The following is a 23377-nucleotide window of genomic DNA, read 5'->3' on the forward strand; positions in this document are numbered from 1 at the left end:
CCCAATTAGTATCCGTTTGCATAAAAATGAGAAATGAAACCAATTTGAAAATCACCCAACAGCGAAGGTTGTCAATGCCCCCCCTTTGCCTCATTAATAATGTGGTTTTTGTACCACTAAGCCAAAGTTGTCCCAGTGTGCAGCAATCGTGTCCAGTAGTGGGGGGAAATGTTTTACTAGTAAGACAATCACTCTACAAGTGCACTGCAATGTCTCACTTGAGAGGACAAAGAGTATTCTAGTGCTAAAGGCTTGGTAAGGCAAGGATGAGGAATAAATACTTCACTCACAGTTTGGTTTTGATTGCCCACTCTGCAAACATTTACAGATATGCAAACTACAAATGCAGTGGTGTGTGAAATCAGTTGCTTAAGCACGTTTGGTATGAGTGCACTTTATTTCGTATATTTCAAGACAAATGCAACCACAAGTGCTTTAATGTTGACAATTTCTTTTGGTCTGCTTTTCCGCTTGAGCGCAAGCGTGTCCAGCTCTCAGATATCTTCTTTTCAGTGTTAAAGGGTGAAAAGATGTGTTGAAGTTGAGTTTTAACATGTTTATCGAAATAAAAGTTGATTGTGAAAAGCTATGTTTTAACATGTTTATCAAAATAAAAGTTGATTGTGAAAAGCTTAACAGGGAGTTACTTTGGTATGTTATTGCTGTTTGGAAGTCGCCTTTCTGTGATTCCTCCAGTCTCTGTTACACCTGCTGATTTAGCAAATTTTTTTTTTTTACTAAACTTCTAATACCTGTTCAGTTTGCCATTCAGCGTCCTTGCAATTTGTAAAACGGTCAGTGCCTCCCCAGTCATGAACCTCACCACACGTCACTGATTGATACCTTCACTCCTGCTCCGTGAAGGTTGGCGTTGACTGGTCTTTGGGTGTTTCCCGACAGCTCTTTCAAATGCTACTGAGTCACCTTTCTCACTTGAAAAGTTGGTGGCTTCAAACAAAAGGTGCTTTGTACTGAGATATTCAACACATCAATATGTAAATACCTGGGATTCTTAATGTCTTTTGATTTGAAACCCCAACGTCATTGGGGTTATATATAACAAAAACAATGCAATTGACCTTGCCGCTCCAATGCTTTTAGGGGCGATTGAAATTAATCACAATTAAAAGGCAAACAAGTATTTTGAGAGGAACATTTTACTGTAGAGACCCCATACCTGATTTTTAGAAAAACAAATCTGCTTTACAACATAGAAACCAAATTTCAAGTTAAAAACAAAAGACAAGCTAAAGGCTGGCTTTCAAAAAACAAAGCATCTTTGGTTTGTTTGGAAAGCAAACACCAAACATACAAAGCATGGCTAGCAAACATGTGCACAGAAGCTTAACACTCCAAGTATGTCTTCCACGTGGTGCCGTTAAAGTGCATTCTTGCTTAGTAGTCTAGTGCATAGAAAAGTCTTGCAAAGGCATCAATTGGGAACATTTGTCTGATACTCCCTCTTCAAGCAAACATCTCATGAACGTGCGTTACTCGTGGCCCATTCGAACCGAGTAACAAAAGGCATTCCAGTGATGTGACAGCTCCCATTTGTTTTCAAGATATCCAAAAGGCACAGTGCGTGAGAGCCATTTTTTTTCTTCCTTAAAAAGGCACACACCTTAAAATAACTATTATTTCCTTCGAGCGCTTCCTTCAGACATGAGCACAAATTAACGGGACATTTTACCCAAAGGAAAATTAATTCCACATCCTGTTCATTTGTGCAATTGAACCTGCCATGGCAGAGATTATGTTCTTGTGACTTTTCAAAAACTCCATTTAGTTAAAATCAACTTCTGTATAAAAACAATGTCAAAACAACCAGCAGTACAGTGAACCCACTAACACGTGCACGCAATATTAATTTATAGGCCCTATTTTTCTTTGATGGAGTAGAGTCACCGGTTTCCTCCCGCATCCCAAAAACATGCTTGGTAGGCCGATTGACTGCTCCAAATTGTCCCTAGGTGTGAGTGCGAGTGCAAGTGGTTGTTTGTCTCTGTGTGCCCTGCGATTGGCTGGCAACCAGTTCAGGGTGTCCCCCGCCTACTGCCCGATGACTGCTGGGATAGGCTCCAGCACGCCCGCGACCCCCGTGGGGACTAAGCGGTTCAGAAACTGGATGGATGGATGGAGTAGAGTCATATTTGCCCTGGATGTGTTGCTTCTCGTGTGTCAATAGTTCTCTGAATATTTATTGTTACCATAACATTGATGCTACTTTACACGCGAAGACAAATTGTGCATCAAATTCGTGTGTCATTACTAGAATTGCAAATTGTCTTCATTTTTAATATCTTTTTTTTAATATTCGACCAATTTTTACTCCTCTGATTTGAAAACGAGTTATTTGTCAGTTTGTTTTGTAGCTTTTACTGTATGAGGCAGGGGTGTCGCACTTCAGTCCTCAGGGGCCGCGTTCCAACATGTTTTCCAAGGTTCCCTCGTTAAGGGCACCTGTGTGAAAAGTTAGGCTCCTGCAGACCATGAAAATGAACTGAACTTTTCACGCAGGTGTGTTTAACGAGGGTAACTTGGAAAACATATTGGAACGCGGCCCCTGAGGACTGGAGGTCGACACCCCTGGAAGCTAGGGTTAGAGTTTCAAACAACTCATCTGATTTAAAAAGGAGTTATTTGTCAGTTTGTTTTGTAGCTTTGACTGTATATAATATGAGTTGCTCATACATTTATGTGGGTTGACAGTCATAATGGCCCTCCGAAAGAAGCTATGACTACAATGCGGCCCGCCAAAAAAATGACTTTGACACCCCAGCTCTAGGTAATTAGTTTTTGGTGGGGTACCAAGTTACTTGAGGATCTTAACTATTTGCGGCAACACTCAGTCCCAATCCCCAAAAATACAATAATCCCTTGTTTATCGGAGGAGATGCATTCGATAAGCAAAAAGTTGCGATTTACAAATTGTATTTTTACACAATATTAGCTTTATAAACCCTCCCTCATAATTTTTCCGCTACATAAACCTATCCCATTCCCTTAATAACCATTCCCACATTGTTCTGTGCATGAATTGTACCTTCATCGCTGCTAGTGGTCTCTCCTTACCCGCTCATCAGGGCGTGTATTTAAACGCTGTTCTCCCACCACTCGCTGCCAGTTAGTCTTGCTTGTCGTGAATTATTTTTTGCATTAATTTCTTACAAAGTCCGTGAAATATTGAAGCTGCAAAAGGTGAAGCCTGAAGTGGCAAGGGATTATTACTGTGGCATAATTGTTAGCATTAACCCAGGCGAGGTTCATCTGACAAAATTAGATTGTTTGACTGAGACGGCGGTAGCAAATACTAAAAGTGTGTTTTCGAGTTTTAAGTGTGGTTAAAATGAGCGTAAGGGCTGCTTTATTTATTTAGTTTATTTAATTTACCTAAATGTGTCTGGTCCCGCTGAATTGTAGATTTTCACCTACAATGGGTGTGTCTGTATCATATCGTTCTGATGAACCGGGGGGCTCACTGCACTTCAAAAATATAAAAGATTCCAAATTAAGTCACTGCATTCAAGCAGTCTGATTATATTTTTACCGTCTTCATAGAAGCAGGTGGGAGCATTGATAAATAAATAAATTAACCAATAAAAAGGTTGGGGGGGGGGGGGTGAATAGGCTTCACAGCCAAACTCCCTGAGGCAACCATGCCGCCTGTCTCATTCGTCTTCTGTAATAATACTTGTGGTGTCCAACTCGTTGGTGGTCCTCTTGTAGCGCACTGATGAGGAGAAGTGGGCTCGCTTCTTCTTGTACACGATGAAAGCCACGGTAAGCACGAGAGCGATCAGGATGAACACAAAGAAGCCCACGGCCACGGGAGAACCAGAAGGCTCTGGCAACACAAAGTACACTACCATGTCAGAAAAAAGAAAACTCAAGTGAAGCACAGCTACCTGATAATCGACACAGTCGTACACTGGCAAAATATTTGTATTTCATAACTTGGAGAACAGACACACTCACTGGCTTCGGTTTGACAGACGACACGACTGAGGCTGGCCTGGCAGCTGACGACACTCCAGCTCCCTCCGTCCTCGGTCGCCATGACGGCACACGGGGCCTCCTTCTGCCGCGCCGCACTAACCAAGGCGCCCGACTTCCAGTTGGAGTAGGACAGAGCGGAACCATCCTCCCAGCCTGTGGGAGAACCTAACCAAAAAGACTTCCAATCAAATCTTCACACAAACACACTACGAACAAAAAATATTGGAGCAAAATCAAAACTTTGCTCGTCATGGAATCATGCTGGATACCAAGGATAGACAATACAAAAAAATGGATTTATGAAAAGCTCCTTGCTACACCTGGGCTATGGATGTTATATCACCATGAGCAATCTTACTAGTGAGGACAAAGAGCGTAATCGTCAATGAATGCAATTTTAAAAAAATGCTGACAAGGCAGTTAGTTTACCTTGAGCATCGAGGGCAACGCCGAGCCACAACCGACTGGTGATCAGAGGGTCATCGCTCACGTACTTGGCCACAAAGTCATTCTCCTCTTTGCTCTTGACAGATAGCAGTTGAGCGTCTGTCAAAATAAGACAACAAAAATGCCAGCGGTTAGACAAAGGTGGCTGGCAAAAGTGGATTGGCATGAGTGGAACGGACGAACCCATGCTCTGACAGATGCTCTTGGCCTGCTGCATGTCGTAGACGCTGTAGTTGTAGAAGCTCATGTCGAAGGCGTAGCAGCGGTCGTTGCGCTGCACCCACTTGGAAGTGCCGTTGCTCTGAGGGCAGTCGTTGACCTGTGCGCTCGCCTGCAGCTTGGCTCCTGGTGCCAGAACACACACAAAGCCAGAGGTTTGACATTGGGCCTTGCACAGAGCAGGTTAGGACAATTTTAAGAAAATTAACAGAGAAAAGTTGGAATATTTGTGACAGAGATTGAGCCCTGCATAGAGCATGGAGTTCACCATATCAGATGGTGCCATTTTGTTACTAAGACATGGCTGTAGCCTAAGCACAAAAACAGCAAAAAAGTGAGTTTGGGAGGAAATAATCAGGAATAGTTTAGCCTAAAATTCAACAAATTTGCAAAAAGCCAAACCGAGACTACTATGTGGGAGTTGTCATTCATAATGGGTGGGAATGTAATTCATTTTCAGGGTTTTGTTCTTAATTGTATGAGGATTTAAACCCATTTTTTGTATGTTTGCTGTTAATATATGAGGGTTTCATTTGAACTTTTTTTCCTAATAGTTTTTGTGTTCATTTTGCAATTTAGGAGATTTTTTTTTAATTGCAAAATTACAAAAATTATTTAAAATTAAAAATAAATAGCATTTAGGCGTGTCTTTCAAAATTGGCATCTTACTCTGGAATGGGGTGCTGACGTTGGTGCTGTAGCAAATGGCGCCATCTTGCAGTGAGTAGCAGCTGCTCCTCACCCAGGCACCAGAAGGTGTGACAAAAACACAGCTGCCCACATCTCGCTCGCCTTGGCTGGCGCCATCCACGGACTCGGAGATGTCCGCTTTGTACTGGTAACTGGTCCCGTCCGACCACTTCCAGGACTCGCCTTCTTCCTACATGGATGGGGACATGACAGGTCACCTCGTTAGCATGTGAGCTGAATTTGTAGAAAACAAACTTTTAAAGGAAAACATTTTCATCCTTTTTTAATCAACCCTAGAATAAGCAGTATGTTTTCTATGTGCATACCTCCTGGTTGGACAGGCCAATCCAGAGTGGGTATCCATCTGTCTTTGCGAGGAGCTTCACATGTGCGTGGTGCTCGGCGTCATGCAAACTGGCTAGGTGGCCTCCACGCTGGGCGCACTCTTCCAGAGCCTGGTACCAACTCAGCCCACGTCGCGTCACCACCGTGTAAGTTAAATTGCCAAGGTGCTGGTAGTCACTGGTGGACTTGGAGTACTCCTGTTGTTGCTCTTCGGAGAGAAGAAGTGTAAACATGACATTTTTTATGAATACTGCCTTGATGGAATAAGAATCAAGCAGATCAGATTAGTCCACCTGTTTTTAGACATGTGAGAGTGTAGACGTTTTGACATTTCACTGCTCTTTCCTGTTGATTGGAAGTCACTCGGGCTCACATTGAGGACATCATGGTGTCAATTTCAGTCGACGGCAAAGGGTGGCAGAGGGATAAAAACTTCCATCCATCCACTTTCTGAACCGCTTAGTCCCCACGGGGGTCGCGGGTGTGCCGGAGCCGATCCCAGCTGTCAACGGGCAGTAGGCGGGGGACACCCTGAACTCGCACTCACACCTAGGGACAATTTGGAATGCTCAATCGGCCTACTAAGCATGTTTCTGGGATGTGGGAGGAAACCGGAGTGCCCGGAGAAAACCAACGCGGGCCCGGGGAGAACATGCAAAATCCACACAGCGAGGGCCGGAGGTGGAATCGAACCCGCACCCTCCTAACTGTGAGGCGGACGTGCTACCCAGTGCGCCACCGAGCAGCCCAGATCATATTACTGAAAATAAAATTTTGGACTGAACTTCCACCTTAGAAAGGTCGTCACGCTTAATATTATATATTTTTCGGCGACAGACACAAGTATTACTTAAGAATTACAAACCATTATCCAGTTTGCATGCCACGATGGATCTTTGCCTGAACTCGGAGAATAGCATTTGGTTGGTGGTGAGGACCCATTTGCCTTGGAGATTGACACCAGCCATGAAGTCGTCGTCTATTTCTGGTCTACCATTCCTCCAATTGGAATATTGGACATTAGTGCCATCGTACCACTTCAACTGGTTACCTATCGCAATAAATCCACACACATTTAGTACTTTGATAGACAAGAGTACAGTAGTAGATATTTATATTTCTTGAAAATAGAGTACCGTATTTTCCGCACTATTGGGCGCACTTAAAAACTTAAAATTTACTCAAAAAACCACAGTGCACCGTAATGAGGGAAATGCTCACAATTCAATGAGATTTGAAACAAAAATATCAGCCTTTCTTATTGTTCTATATCTAATGTGGCTGTCGTCGTGAGAGGTGTTTCTAATATTTTAGTCATATGGATCTTATTCAGTTGTGCAAGTGAACCTAATGTTGTGGTCCAAGATCGTACATGCAAAACAAGCAAACCAATTGAAACACTTACTACTGGTGTTTTTGAACATCCCCAGCCACACAAACTGAACCAAGTTTTGAAAGGGCAGAAGTTGCTGCCTGATAAACTCGTTCTCTTCTGCATTCCGGATGGTTAGGATATCCGCACCTTTGTCTGCAACACAAACATCTCATCCAATTCTCATATGACACTCCTTAATCTGATTTCTTGTAGGTAGTGACATTCTCACGAAGGTTAATGCAAGTTCTGCGGATGGGCCCTAGGGCCATGTGCTCCCATCTGGATGCAGCCAGCTGAAAGGAGTAGCAGTTGTTTTTGAAAGGGATCCAGTTTGGGCCGTTTATTTTGTGAGGGCACTTGACTGTAACGTCTTCCGGTGTGGTTATTATTTCTTCTGAAATACAAAAATAGAACATTCAACCCTCTGCTGGCCATTTGAGTCCACAATACATCCTGTTTTTGAACCATTTTTATGTAATGAAAGCAGATTTTCTTTGACCCGATTTGGAAAAAAAACATTTTCACTTGATTGGGTAGTGTTCAACATTTCTTTTGAAATAAAAAACACATAAATCCTCACTCACTGTGTGGTTTGTGGCAGATGGCACCTCCGAGCTCCTGCTCCCACTCGGTTGCTTTCCAGAATCCATCAGTGTCCAGGTAGACGCAGGAGCCCGTTGTGACCTCAGCAGACCAGCGACTGAAGACAGTGTGACTGTGGTCTGCCCAGCGATAGTGGATCCCGTCCTGAGTGGCGTGGGTATGGAGAGCTTTTTGAGCATTTGTTCCATATCTTTGATATCCATCTTAACGTTCACATCCTAGTACAATCTATGTCCTTATTAGCAGAACAATTCCGGATACGAGTAGAAGACGAGTAACAAACTGTCTTACTGGTGAGTACAAAGAGCATACTAGTTCTCACTCATTAAACTGGATATCAAGGACACTGACTAAAATCTGAAATGTGAGCGATGTGAGCCCTTGCTTGACACGTACATCTTCCCTGAAGAGGCCGATCCACATGGGCGTGCGTGCACGGCTCACGTGCACGCTAAGTGTGGACTGCAGGAGGGTATCGGCAATGCTCGCCAAATTCATGCCCATATTTATGCACTGCTCCAAGGCTTCGAACCAGGTGACGTTCTTGATGAGTAGCTGGAAGGTGTGGTTGTTAATCTGGAAGGGCTCGGTTGTGACGCTAGGCTCCTCAATTTGATCTGAAATGTCAAGAGGGCTACAATGAAGGTAGAGAAGGTGGTTCCTATTTTCAGTTACGTCGAAGAAAGCAGATTAAAAGAATCAAGCAAAAACTTGTTGGATAGCAAGGGAAAGAAGTCGTGATTGACCTGCATAATGTTGGCAAATCGCCGCATGTTGGTACTGGGTACAGGAGGTGTAATCCCATGTGCCCATCACAGCCGAGTTAGGGCTGTTAATCATAAAGACACACAAGTCCATGTTGTCTGGCTCAAGCGGCTGGCAAGAAAAAAAAAAACACACATTTTGAACATCAGCAGATGTTCAAGACCAAATTCACAAAACAAGGGAGTAAATTGAGGACTGTGGCGCTGGTTAATATAATGTGCACAAGTATGATGACCTCGGACAGCCCCCAAGGACCATGTGGGTGGCCCATGGCCCTGTCCTAAAAATAACTCATCAGTGATGGGACGCTGTTTTTTTTTAGGAGAATGAAACCATGAACAGTGGCAGAGATTTTTAGAAATAAAGTTTTGCACGTAGATATTGATGTTTCCCAATGACTACACGAAACATTGACATCATCATTGTCTCACTACAAACATTTATGTAGGTAGAATTTTTTATTAGCGTCTTCCCAAACTAAAAACATTATTTTACAGCTGATTCCTTTTGAGGATAAAGCAGTTCAGAGGATGGATGGATGGATGGATGGATGGATGGATGGATGGATGGATGGATGGATGGATGGATGGATGGATGGATGGATGGATGGATGGATGGATGGATGGATGGATGGATGGATGGATGGATGGATGGATGGATGGATGGATGGATGGATGGATGGATGGATGGATGGACGAATGGCATTAACTCAAACAGTTTTTTCTACACAGAGTTGGCTTTATGCAGCCATATGCGCATCTCCTCTCTTGCTCACAGTACATTTATTTATGTGAAGGTCTGCCTTACAGCGAAACGCTCCTTAGCCTTTTTGCCCCCCAGACAGCTATTGTAATAACAGTCAGAATAAAAACCACTCACATTGACATTTATGGCCTTGAGCATTCCACCGAGCAGCGGATGGAAATTAATGTAATTCACCGGTGAGTTGTCCACCCACTCCAGTTTGTTATGTTTCAGTTTGAGACCAACCCATATGCCTCCCATGTCCTTCATTCTTGGCAACAGGCTGGTGATGAAGTCTATATGTGGGGAAAAAAACCTTGTTGTACTTTATGTGCTAAAAATATAATTTGAGACTCTTGTTGGTGTGTCTGTCAAAGACTTACCTTGCTCCACTTGGTCAGATATGATGACCAGGGTTCCCCTCACTGACAGGCACATCTCATTGGCCGTCTTGAACGACACTGGCTTTGTATTCGACAGCAGTGTGTAGCACTAAAAAATATATATTTATGTATGTACAAGACCAAGACATTTACTTTTCCTCTGTCAGGCTCTCTCCCATTTCTGATCATTTGAATTGCATGGGCCAATACTAGTCATTTTGAAGGCTCTAGGTAGATTATATTGACAAGACAACTCTAGCTGAAATCTGTATGCCCCACTGTATAGACTGTTGGGATTTAATGAATACAATTAATGGAACAAATACTAGACTTTTGGTTGTAAATTCAGGTTAGTGCTTCGGTTTATAGAATATTTATCAACAAGGCACTTACCCCATTGTGTCCATTCATTTACGTACATGCTCCTGGCAAGCAAAAGGATCATGACAAGTGCATATCAAAAGTATCAAACCTTATTTCTGAAAGCCAGGGAGGCATTTCCACAAGGCAAGCCCCCTGGGTGAGGCTCCAGGGGGTTGCTCTCCACGGTTGTGATGTTAAGCCTTTCGCACACAAAGGGCAACTGCTGATTGCAACTGTGCTCATACTCTGCAAGAAAGCAGGGAGAAAATATATTTATTGTTTTAAAATAATACCTTCTGCTGGCCATGGAAACAGTTTACAATGTAATTAATGAAGTGGCAGCTTTCTTTACTGGCTGTAGAAAGACAGTACTAAATTTACCGATATAATATAAATGTGAAGCAAGAAAGACAATTGAAGGGGTAAAAAATGATAACTAATTGATGACTAGAACTGATGTTAGTTAAAAACTATGTGGTAACCGGTAGAGGAAGCAAATGTATGACAAACCTTAAAAATGAGACTTTTTTTTAGATGCGAACAAGGGAAGGGGATCGCAAACTCAAACAAGGCCTGTAGGTTAAACACATCGGGCTCAACTTTCTTTACTCACTCTGAATGAAGCTCTCAGGACTGATGGAGGTGCATCTTCCAAAGAGAGCTGAATAATAGAAGTGCAGCCGCGAACGCCTAAAACAAATGTATACATACAGAAGTCACACGCCATAAACTACAAAAGTGAAAAATGAACAGCCAGGTGCATATGGTCTTACGTCATAGGGAACATCCGCTTGGGATCTCTCAGATTGAGCCACCAACCTTGCTTGGGAGAACTTGACAACTGCAGAGAATCATCAATAGCATTACCCTTCTGGCGCATTGATTGCTTTCAGATTCTTACGTTAACATTGCACAAGCATAACGGTATGTTACAACTCCATTTACCAACACATATTGTATTAGGTCAGTGGTTCTTAACCTTGTTGGAGGTATCGAACCCCACCAGTTTCATACGTGCATTCACCGAACCCCTATTCAGTGAAAAATATATATATTTTTTTCAAATTCAAGACATGGATGTTTTTTACTGGTGCGCAAAATGAGTCATGCATGCTGCTGTTGCTTTTGTGAGACCAGATCAGATATGCGTCATCATGAATTCACACGATAAATCAGGTGTGTTCGGACCTCTGCAGTGGAGGCTCTGCCGAACCCCTGAGACAGACTCACCGAACCCCTAGGGTTCGATCGAACCCAGGTTAAGAACCACTGTATTAGGTTGTGCCTTTTGTGCGTCCACTAAGGAGTTAGTGGCTCTACTTCACGGTGTCATCACAGGGACACTTGCCTTTTGTAGGTTCTCATGGATGACTCTGGCAGCAGTGGAGCTTGGCGGCGAAGCAAGCTTGCTGCCATTCATATTGCAAAACAGAATCGCCTCCTCAAAAGTCAGCTGAGGTTCATTCACAAACCAATACTCGCCTCCATCAATGAAGATGGACGTTTCATGGTGCACACCTGAAAAAGGCAACAGAACTCAATCATGACACTCTTGACGCTCAAAATTTTTATTCTATATGAAGATGAAGCTAAAGCTAAAGCGCTTTGTACTGTAATTTCCATGGGAAGTGAAGCTAGGGAACTTTCCAATTGGCAACTTTCCATTTAAATCAACTAGGGGTTGTGGCTGATTTAATGGAAAATTTATTATATTCAATATAAATACAAATGTTTTGTTATGAGGAGACATCCCTGAAAAATAGACAGCTCTCCTTGACCACTGTTTTTTTTTTTTTTACTTCACTTGTACAGATTGTAACTCAAATTTTAGCTTGCACAACAACAACAAATATCCACCAAGCGTCGGCTCCTAACTGAGAAAATACAAAATGAGTTATTTCAAGGTCAAAGCAGACCTAATTTACTGCACCCAAAAAACAAAAAATAATAAATGCTTTATCACTTTATTACCTGGATTGTACCAGTCTGGATACGATAGTTGCTTTCCTGTGGAATGAAAAGCAAAGTTCAGTTTTTAAGCACTACATCTTAGCTTTTAGATTACCTTAAGACGTGTCTCATTACTGCAATACTAGTGTGGCCCATTCTAGACAAATTCCTTGTGTGTTTTTTACATATTGTGATACTAAGCCGGATGATTCTGATCCTGATTAATATCATATGATAGGAATAATGTGTTAAGAGCCCGATGGTTAACATAAAGGACATTTCAGCATTTGTTAGGTTTACTTCATATTTTAAGGTAGCACAAGTAGACAAAAAGTAACAATAGTAGCAGAAACAAATTATTGGGAAGACAATCATTTTTTTTCTACTGCACAGAAACATTCTGTACAATTGGACTAGTTTATCAGGGCAGGAGGATCATTGCACTCACTGTATTAAGCATTCAATCATGTTTCTAATGTGACTACAGTGCTAAAAAAATAATAAAAAAAAAAAACAATTGTAGTTCAGATTTCTTTATATAGTATATTGATATGGCTTACCGCGAGGAATTTGGCAGACCCATTCCAGCTTGGCATCGCAGTGAAATGGTGATGCAGAGAAAGGTTCGGGAAGGTGGTCGTGGAATAAATAAATGAACAAATGCTTCATGGTTCTCTTCATTGTCTAATGAGAACAGAAAATTGTTGCATTATTGTCACTGCAGCAAGTTCATGTTGAGATCATGTTGCTCCCGGTGCTAAGAGGAGGGCAACCCTATGGAGGACTAACACAAAACAAAACAGAAAAATACAAGCGCTCTTAAATTAAGCACAGAGGCCTTGTGATATTTTCCGAGGGCCAGTTGTGATAATGCAAATATGTAGGGCCCAGCCGATCAGTTGGCCAGCTGATTTGATTGGCCGATATTACAACTCGGTCAAGGGAGTTGGACGATTATTACAAATTTTTCTCTCTGTTGTAAAGGCAAACAAATACTAAAGGACAAATTATTGTACAACAGGCAAATGTTCTGCCTGTAATTGTTATTGTAAGTGTTTAGTGACCAAAAAAGAAATTATTTTGTTCATCATAATTTTTTTTTTTAATTAATCAGTTGCTTTATCTCATCAATATTTTATTCTAACAAATATCAGAAGTGTCATCAGCCTAAGGGAACAAAAATCATTTGGGCACTAGCAAAGAATTGTCCAAAATGTCTTGAAGAATTCACATTTAGGGGAAATAAGTGGAGAACTGTAGCCAAGCGTATGCAGCACAGACCAATTTAAGTCACCTTAAACGCAGTGCAGTCCCGACTGTACGCATCATCCTCATGGAAGTCTTGATGTAAAATATCCATAGTCACCTAAAGTACAGACAAAAAATAAGATTATTGTTGCTGTGTCTGAATGGACACGTCTTCACACACATGCACAATAGAATGAGCTAAAAACACAGATGTCAAACTCAAGGCCCGGGGGTCAGATACAGCCCGCCATACAATTTTATGTGGCCCGCGAAGACAAATTGTGCATCAAATTCGTGTGTCATTACTAGAATTGCAAATTGTCTTCACTTTTAATAATATCTTTTTTTTTAAATATTTGACCAGTTTTACTCGTCTGATTTGAAAACGAGTTATTTGTCAGTTTGTTTTGTAGCTTTTACTGTATACAATATGAGGTGCTCATACATTTATTTGGGTTGACAGTCATAATGGCCCTCTGAAAGAAGCTATGACTACACTGCGGCCCGCGAAAAAAATTACTTTGACACCCCTGACATAACAGAATGCTCAGATTGAAGTTTTACTCACAGGACGGCCATCACTCCACTGCCAAGAGCGGTCGGCTGGGTTTCTTCTGTTCAGGCCGACCCAGAAGTAGCGGTCATCACTGTAGCAACAAGAACATTGGATGCCAATCCACTGGTTAGGACTATTCCCTCCCGTTCAGGTGTACGCTTCATTAAATGTAGAATAGCCACAGTCTATACCTGATGGTGTCTCTCATGACATCATGTAGCACTTTCATCTCATCCAGAGTGGTGAAACTGGGCAGGTTGGCTCCAAGGGCCTGACAAAACCTCTCAGCTTCCTCCCATGAACGTTTACGACTGAGCCTCTCCTCATGAAACACCTGACGCAGACAAAGAAAACACCAGACACTGACGATTCTGAACTGTCTTACTTACTAGTACAAAGAGTGTGTTAGTAGAACTTCAAGGATATTGAATAAATGCCTAATTGGCTTTCAGTGTGTTATAAAAAAAAAAATTGCTTTTGTGCTAATAATTATAATGCTAGTGCTAATGAAGCACGCTTCCTTGGTAAAACACTCACTCTTACCTTGTAGCAGTATTTGTAATCCGGTACGGATACCCATCCATCCGGGCATGGCAAGGTTGGGTCTAGTTCTGGTTCTGGTTCTGGTGGCAGAACTGGACTGAGGTCTGTCCTACAAATGGTGCCGGCCTTAAAAAGCGTACAGTTTTTCACCTCCCATTTGCCCAGATGGTTTGCAGCGGCAATCACAGCACAACCTCCACTGTGCGCTGAAACAAAGCAGAATCACTGAATAGAACTTGAATTGAATAATTTCTTGATGTAGGTTTGGAGTAACGCATGTAGACAAACACACATGGCTGAAATCATTGCCTCATTGAGTCATTATCAACAAGGGAGTAGCAAGATACCATTCATTCATTAATACAAATTTGTCAATAGCAAAAGTGCATACCTGGTTCAAAAGAGCCCCAATTGGAGTACGTAACTTCACCTTGGGTATTATTCTGGACATGCCATTGATACTCTCCAGTGTGCTTAACGTCTTGCAGCCCAATCCAAAAATACTGAGGCACATTACTAATATAAGGGCCAAGCAAATGGCTGATGAAGGCCTGCTCAAACCTAAACAAAAGAAATGAAAATGACTGTTCAGACATGCAAAGGACAGCTTAAGACCTGTCAATCACACGTGCTGTGCACAATTTAATATGTCATAAAATATCCTCGCCACTGCCTCGCATAATTATTTTGAGTTATTAAAATACAAATAATTTAAAGTTCCTTGTTTTATCATCTACAATTACTTTGCTTTTACTGATCTTTTAGTCTTTGGTCGCTTCAGTATAGGTAGAGTACCAAAATTAACATTTTGCTATTGTGAAGATCATGCCAGTGTGTTTCTAGGTGCTAGTCCAGTCTTCAGGTGAAGCAACTCTTACCTGTTTCGTATGGTAATGTTACAGCGATCTTTGAAGGACACTTGTGTGGTGTTCACTCGGTAACAGGAGTTGCCGTGTCTCCTCCAGCCCTAAATATCAACAGCAGTGATATATTGGCAAACGTGGTCAAAAACCAACTTAATTCAGTTTGGACACAAGCTTGTCTTCGAGTAAGATGGACATATACAGTATTATGTACATTATACATTATTTGAAGGAAGGTTCTGTAAACTACTGGAATACTGAAATATTCAAATCACCCATTGTATTGATGTAGTTTTATTATTTAATATAACCCTTGCTTTAGGTTGCAGGGATAACCAGATAAAAATAGTTTTCTATTTTATTTGTATGGTAAGTAGTGCTTTAGTTTGGGTGTGAGTGGATCAGTATGTCAGTATAAGTGAACTGTAATTACTAATCATTTTGAAATATTGATGATATGACTTTTTTTTTTAATAAATTGAAATCTAAAGGCAAATCTGAATTCCTGTAAAAGCAAGTATCCAGAGGAAGAAATTACACCCATGTAAATCACCAAGAAATAAATCCCCCAGATTTTATTGCAGCCATAAAACTTGAATTAGCTGTCATGCAAAGTGACAAAAATGGTGTTTGCCCACTTGATTTTTCAGTGGCTCAACTATAATGGAAATAAAAGCCCAAATTGTGAAAATGGTTCAGAACTTCACACTTTGAGATCTGGTATGCAGACCGTACTCACGTCTTCAAAGCGACAGCCGGCTGTCCCCGATGGTTCATTGATTTCTCCTTTCGTCTGACACATGAAGGCTCGTTTCTCAGAACAGCGGCCAACCCGCCAACTGTGAGACTTGGGGGACACACAAAGAGCTATTATTTTCCATTCAAACTCACGTGGAGAGCATCACACAGACACAATGGTGGTCAGCACCAGTGGTGGCAAATAACAATGTGCAAATACAGTCCTGAAGACATTTTTTCAGGTATCTAGTAGCGACAGTATTTTTTATTTGTGAATTGACTTTTGAACTAAGTTTGCATAGCAAATGAACTTTCCCAGCACTGACAAAACACACACACATAAACACACCTCAGAGTAGAAAACGCAGCTGGTATCTTGGAGAGGCTGCAGTGGCTGGTTTGGGCCCCAGAATGTGAAGGTGACTGGTGTATGGTCCACCCATTTGAAGACAGTGGGATTGACGCCATCTCCCAAAAGACCAATCCACACATTCATCTGCTGGCCATCTGACAAACAATAACGTACATGTGACTGGTTTTTAATAGGTATACACATAAAGTCATATTCTGTTATTTTCTAAAAACTCGGGTCATGGCTCATGCAAAATACTGCTTTGACGACATCTAACAACAACCATTCATTGTTTCAGTACTTTTCCTACAAAAGATGCTGAATAGCAAAATTCTCAACATGTGTTTGAGACGTGAAAAAATTCCATGGACATCCTTTGTGGGAATCACCCAGTCTGTTTGTATCTCTGTTACAGAACATCATGATTGAAGTCTCTCGATGTTGAGGTACTGATCAATCAATTGTTGAAGAAGACTGTTTAAGAGTAGTAATTCCAAATGAGCAAAGAAATGGTTGATTATTAAAATGCATTCTGGTTTTCTCTTGAAATTTCACCCGAAAGCCGGATATCGAGTACTGTGACATCGTCTTATTTCTCTTCTATTCTGTAGATTTAAAAAAAAAAATGAAGGGAGACAAACCGGCATGAAAACTCGTGGCGATCATCTCCTTGCTGTCAATGGAGTGGAGGCTGGCAAGAGAGCTTCCTCCCTCTGTGTAGTTACAGTACTGCTGTGCGTCGCTGAAGTTTGACGGGTTGTCCGTTACTAATTTGTAACACCAGCCATTCCATGGGACCCAACCAGGAGCACACACTGTGTCTTTATACATCAGTGATTCTGCAGGCAGGAAATGTGGACCAAAACCAGGAAGCATGATCAACAAAGGCTTAAAAAAAAAAAACAATATAGAAAAGCTGACATTTATGTGAGTTGTAAGCTACCTGTTGGCCCTGTTTGAGTAGCATTCACTACTTTCTTGCAGATGTATGGGAGATGTTTGCTGCACGCTTCAGCTTCATATTTCTGCTTGGAGTTCAGAACACCACAGTCCGACTCGATGATTAGAGAGATGGGAGGCATTCCTGACAGAAGAATACAAAAACACTTCATGAGAGCAGACATTTGCTTCTGGGTATCTTTTAAATGCTCACATTATCCGTTATCTGAGGGGTTGAGTTAACAGCAAGGAAAACAACAGATTCTTGAAGATGCCCCCCCCCCCCCCCCCCCCTTCTGAACCAAAAGCCTTTTTCAGAATGTCCCAGACATGTCTGGGCAAAACGTCTTCAAGAATCTTCGATGGCATGTTGAAAGTAGCACCAGAGAATATTTCTCTTGCAGAGTTTGAAAGCGACTATACCATATTTTAATGAGAAAATTTCAATTCATTGGAATCAATAGGACTTATTCAGTAACACCCATGATGCAACTGTAGATGCCAACAATCAGCCACAATGAGTTTCTTCACCACAACAAGCCAGTAGTGACATTGTTACACCAACGGCCCACGCCAGTTTAGAGAGCGCGAGATTACATCAAGATGCATATTTGGTCAAATACAGGAGTTGTTTTATTAAAGTGAGGTAGACTGCAATATCTTCACGTTATTTACTTTTGGTAATACTTTTTACCATTATTACATACACGAATCATTGATTGAAATTATTTTACATAATTATTACGATCTTAAATTACATCTGCCAACATACCCTTGCTAATAAAAGCCTTTTAGTGCTCTAGATGAAGAGGGAAAAATGTGAGCTAGCTAGATGATGACTCAGCATCAGTCTAAGTGCTCTGGCTGTGGGTAGATTAAATACAGTCCAGTACACAACTGTACCGGGGATAAAAACAAATAAAATGATACCAAAAAAAAGTAAATAATGAATGCCTATATCAAAAGGTTCAAATTTATCAAAATTCCCACACATAACTAAACTGAAAGTTACTGGAAACCAGGGCTGAACTGATCATCTGTCATGAAAGGCAAGGCTTTCTTTTGGGGCAACTGAATGCTGAACAGAGGCTGTGATGTACTGAAGTCAAATTCCTTGTTTGGCACGCTCAAACATGGTGAATAAAAATTCTTGAATCTCGAATCTGAAGCGCTGCCTTCATTTTCCCCCAAAAGATCAACCCACAGATTACAGAGACCATTCCATTAATCCATTTACAATTTGTACAGGAAACTAAAGCAATTAACGACAAATAAAATGATATTGTACCAAGAAATTAAGCAAAGCAAAATGTTGCTTTTTACTTTGACTTGACCCTGCTTGTATTATTAGTGTGTTGTTCAAGTTTCTGGATATGTGTGCATTTTATTTCATAAAACTGCCAATGGTATGATAAACATCTTCTCAGTTACAGAAAGGGTTGCGAGCATGTGTGGAACCTTGATAACACCAAAGGAAAGGATAGCAAGCTGCATCACCTGCTTCCCAACGCAGGACTGAGAGCGGGGAGCCATCTGACCACTGCCAGCCCTGAGAAGCGTCTAGCTGATGGAGGCCTATCCACATTCTGTCAGGCATCACATCGAAGCCATCTAAAACTGAAACAAAGCAGACACAACAGGATCCCGTGAGAAAAAGAAAAGGACAATATGTACTATATGAAGGATGTCAAATAAATGCTCAATCGGCTTTGAATCTGAAGTCTTGTAGTGTTTTGTCAATACATTTCATCAAAACAGATTTTCTCCATTCTTACATGTAGGGGAATGAAGATCATCGGGACTAGACACACTGAGCAAATCTGCTCCTTGGCTTCGACAGGAATCCAGAGCTTGCTGCCAGGTCACAGCGGCATTGGGAACAAATTCATAGCAGGAGTTCCCCTCCGGTCCGGTGAACAAAGTCTGGCAACCCGTCTCTGAAAAGTGAATAAGACAGTTGAGTGCTTGCTTTTTGTATAAAACTAACCCTGATTCATCAAATGTCTGCACGCACAAAAACGACATAAAAAATATGTAAGCTGATCTCATAGTCATAAAAGTTTCTTTTATAACATGCCAGGTTTTAGACAGGTCCCCTTCTGTCTGTCTTGATCGTAGTCAGAGGAGGTGGCGCACCAGGAGAGTCCCGGCAAGTCAGAATCGGGGAGGCATCCATGATGCCAGCTTCCATTGTACTTGAAGGGGAACTCGCAGGGAGCGCCGGCAGAATTTCCATTGGTGGTGTGAATGACTGCATGAGAAAAACAAAACAGGAACACATGTAACATGTGAAAAAAAGAATGTCAAACGGAAAATACTGTGAGTTCTGAATGCAGAATCATTAATCATGAAAGAAGTCTAATGTTTCTGGTGTAAGCCTCCCACTTACACAACTTACATCGTATTCTGTGTTGGTTAGAGAAAGTACTGGAAAGACATGATGTTGATGAATCCGCAGGGAAGGACAACAGCAAGAGTGGGAATCACAAGATACAATTTCAAGTCGATAATTTAGACATTTTAAGTCTTTTACTCACACTTTATAGCAACCTAACACCCCCCCCCCCCACTAAAATGAAAAAAATTACTTCATCAAGAAAAATAGCACTACATAACACAAAAATGTGTAGTAAAATAAAGCCACTAAAGAGTGTCAAATGGCTGCATAAATAAAACGGAATGTAAAGAAATGAACTTTTAACCGCCTTCCAATGGATCCGATGACACTTGAAGATGTATTCCTTAACATATTATTCGCTTACTCTGGAGTAAATAAGCCATCAATCATGTGCTTTCAACTTATATCAAGCACTCGGTTTGACCAAGCATAGGTTTTCACACACTTTTGAGAAGGACTTTATTTTACTACTGGAAATCCCGTGCATAAAAGCAGTCCAGACTGAGAGGAATGAGGGTTGACGCCTCAATGCAGGTTTTAGAAATGTACAAGAACCAGTTTGGTCAAGTGACACTCCTCTTTTGGCTGTCCCACTTTCATCTTTTACAAACAAATTCATGAACTTTCTGTTGTCTTAAACACTATAAGATGAACTGAGCTACATTTACAAACTACATTCTAATATTTGCTCACAGTAAATGTATTTATTACTAACAATTTAATGTATCCATTTCTTAGCATTTTTTTGTCTGGAGGGTGCGTGCTTGTCATGTGATTAATAAACTATCCAAAACGGTTGTTTGTTATCCCTTGGCATTAATCAGTGCCCAAAAAGGAGCTCTCAGGTTTAATAAGGTCTTAAAAAAGTACCATAAAAAACAGTGGGATAGATCTGGCTCCTTGCCCTTGAGGTTGACAATAGAATGTGTTCCTAAAGTTTTGGTCACATGTCACTTACCCCGATATGGCCTCTGGCAGATGCTGTCCAAAGAGCCTCCTCTCACCCACGTGTCCTGGCCGTACCGTTTGGCTGCTAACTGGCCTCCGCTTACCACCAGGCCCATTTGGTAGACTGTGAACACAACTCCATCCAGGCAGTGCCACGATAGCAGCATGTTCGATTCGCAGTCCGCCAGGGACAAAGACTTGGATTGGATGTCTAATGCCAAACAGAGGGAAGTGGCCACATGGAAGAGGCGGTGACCTGAGCCCCACTTCCACAAGTGGAACGACGTGCTGTTTGCATCACAGGTGGAGACACCCAGACTTCCCGAGTCCTGAGCAGATAAACAATTCCCTGTGATGGAGTGCTGGATGGTGAAGGCATCCTCCCCTGTAACAGAAAACAAACTCAGATGAGTACAGTGGTACCTTCACTTACAAGTTAGGAACCCTGAAAAAAAACCTGCGATGCACTTTCTGCCATGCATTCTAGGATACAGTCGAAATTACAAATATGCTGAACTAGCACGCCCGTGACCCTCGTGAGGATAAGTTGTTTGGAAGCAAAATACATGAATGAATAGTACAGCCCCTGACCTCACTCATTAGGCAACGTCCCCTAAGCCACAACACATGGATTTTTTACACTAAAAAATAGGTTTGTATTGTTCTATTTTTAATGTCTTTAGATGTCTATTTTACAATACTGAGGGTTTTTTTGTTTTTTAAGCAAAGAATGGAAAACATATCAACACTTACAGACATCGCACCGTAATTGACGTATATTATATTATATTATATTATATTATATTATATATTACAGAGGAAAAATCGAAAGCATCCATAGCTTTGGCGTTTCTCTTTAAGGCAAGCGGATTGAAAGGCTAAGCTTTGTGGTGGTTGTGTTAAACAGACAATGAGCAATTTGTTTTATTTCAGGTTTAACTTGGCAGTAAACTGAGAGTGCCTGTAGTTGCAGGTCAGTGATTGTGATCGTGAAGAGCGATGGGCTTGCTGGTTTTGACGGCAGACCACTGGACTTCGGACTTAATATGCATTGTGCGTAATGTCGTATCGATTTCTATTTCAGGAGCACTCTCCACTAGTTTCGGACATATGTATATACAGTGGACACGCCCCAAGCACCTCTACAAGCACATACTACATTTACATATTGTAGGTAACTTGGCATGAACATGCTGATGACACAGTGATTCGGTCAAAGTCAAACTTTCGGTACGAGGGAAACCAAGCAAACGCTCATTTCAAGCACTTTTATAAATTATTTATTTACGCCCATCGTATTGTTGCGCAATAGGTCAGCAGCTATTGTCCTGGTTCGTGTGTAAAACAAGCTTTTGGGTTGACACATTTGACCTGCATTAATATTTCGCCTTGCTACTGAGAGGGAGGAAAAGAACGAAAGTAAAGTGCAAAACGTGTTTTGAAGGTGGCTGCTTACCAGAAGTCGAGCATGTCCCCCTCGGTACAGTTGTCCACAATAACAACAAAAAAAGTGTCAGCGTTCGGAACATTTTCAGCAATTTTATCATCTTCTTGGCGGAGTCATGAATACTGTGGCTTCCGTGAAGAAGAAAGTGCGGTCACTTGCTTTCGCCTGAATCGAAAGTGAAAAGATGGGCATAGAGTTAACGCCCGCTGTGCTGTCAGTTGGTCAAGCTAAGTGAAGTATAATTTCCGGTACAACGTACAAAATAAAAGTACCTTTCGGTCGTCTGCGAGACCCCTTCAAAAGAAAATGCGTCTACACGAAAACATTGTTACTACTGTACTTAAGTATTTTTTTTTTTTTTTTGGGGGGGGGGGGTAATTGTACCTTGGGTATTGTACCTACAACTTAAAAACATATTTTATTTTATTAGTTTATTTATTGTAATATATCCAAAGTATTTATTTCGAAAGTGGCAAAGTACTCAAATTTCAAGTACGCACTGTATTGCAACAAATTGAAAGTAAAATAAAGGCCGACATTATTTTGTGTGTATAGTTCATTTTTTCATTGTGCTAAGTTATCAAAATAGGCACTGTACATAACTAACAGTACAAATTGAGTTTTAACTTGAAAAAAAATGTACTTCAGAAGTTGAATTAATGCTTGTACTTTTGCCATTTTTTTACACAAATACCTGTATTTTCGTCACCTCTGAATACTGCACAAACATTAATATACATGTATATTTTTTGCAATGAAAATATTTACATGCATGCAAATAATTTCATTGCAAAAATAAATAGTTATATGTATACCTATGAAAGTACAGTATGAAAAGTTTGAATTCAGCTTTGGTAAAATGTGTTTGAAGAAAAGACTAACACAAATTGGGACAATATCAGTAGAACGATATCGCTTGAATTGTAATACATTTTTTTCTTACAGTTCTTTGGTACAGATTTGAATTGAACTTTTCAAAACCTTTTGTTCCAAATTCTCTGTGTACTTGTGCACACACACAAAAAAACGAGTTTATTCTTAGAACAAGTTGCAAATGCTTTGGTGTATGCGCATCCATGCAAATGATTATGTGCACGTCTTTGCTGTTTCTAACAGTATCAATTAGTTGTCAAGTTTCTCAATGGGTCGCTGTTGAATTGCCATGGAACAAACGCTAAACGCTCCATTAATATCCTCTGCTTAGAAATTCATGTCGTCCTTTTGATTCTGTAGAGTGCAGCTGCTGCGGTTTTACTCCTTCAAGGTAGCTATGAATTATTAATTACATCCTGCTGTCGGATTCTCTTCAGACTGACAATAGATGCACTTTGCTGTCACCATTTTTCGAATGATTCCTCTCTGCCAACTGCTCACCTCAGTTAAGAGCAATAATACAACATCCCAACTTTATCATGCGACCTTTAAACTCCTTGGCAATGATTTCGGAATTGCAAGAGGTGTGTAA

The 23377-nt window shown here is 41.1% G+C and overlaps 1 protein-coding gene across 1 annotated transcript; it reads right to left on the minus strand.

Annotated features, from left to right (window-relative positions):
- Positions 1 to 722: 722 nt before the first annotated feature.
- ly75 (lymphocyte antigen 75) lies at positions 723 to 22135 on the minus strand. Its single transcript, XM_049718232.2, has 35 exons — positions 21922 to 22135; positions 20476 to 20850; positions 19197 to 19370; positions 18895 to 19056; positions 18617 to 18736; positions 17124 to 17264; positions 16822 to 17019; positions 16178 to 16335; positions 15830 to 15937; positions 15106 to 15194; positions 14619 to 14788; positions 14228 to 14433; positions 13876 to 14018; positions 13697 to 13775; positions 13175 to 13246; positions 12441 to 12564; positions 11902 to 11937; positions 11279 to 11448; positions 10704 to 10771; positions 10544 to 10620; positions 10040 to 10176; positions 9568 to 9676; positions 9320 to 9480; positions 8422 to 8551; positions 8072 to 8292; positions 7657 to 7819; positions 7302 to 7466; positions 7103 to 7225; positions 6563 to 6748; positions 5679 to 5905; positions 5332 to 5542; positions 4627 to 4788; positions 4426 to 4542; positions 3976 to 4161; positions 723 to 3844 (listed from the first exon to the last, which is right to left on the minus strand). The coding sequence occupies exons 1-35, from the start codon at positions 22010 to 22012 to the stop codon at positions 3669 to 3671; spliced, it is 5235 nt and encodes a 1744-aa protein (XP_049574189.1). The 5' UTR covers positions 22013 to 22135; the 3' UTR covers positions 723 to 3668.
- Positions 22136 to 23377: the final 1242 nt, after the last annotated feature.

The sequence above is a fragment of the Syngnathus scovelli genome, chromosome 4, assembly GCF_024217435.2.
Source record: "Syngnathus scovelli strain Florida chromosome 4, RoL_Ssco_1.2, whole genome shotgun sequence".
In the NCBI taxonomy this organism is placed as follows: domain Eukaryota; kingdom Metazoa; phylum Chordata; class Actinopteri; order Syngnathiformes; family Syngnathidae; genus Syngnathus; species Syngnathus scovelli.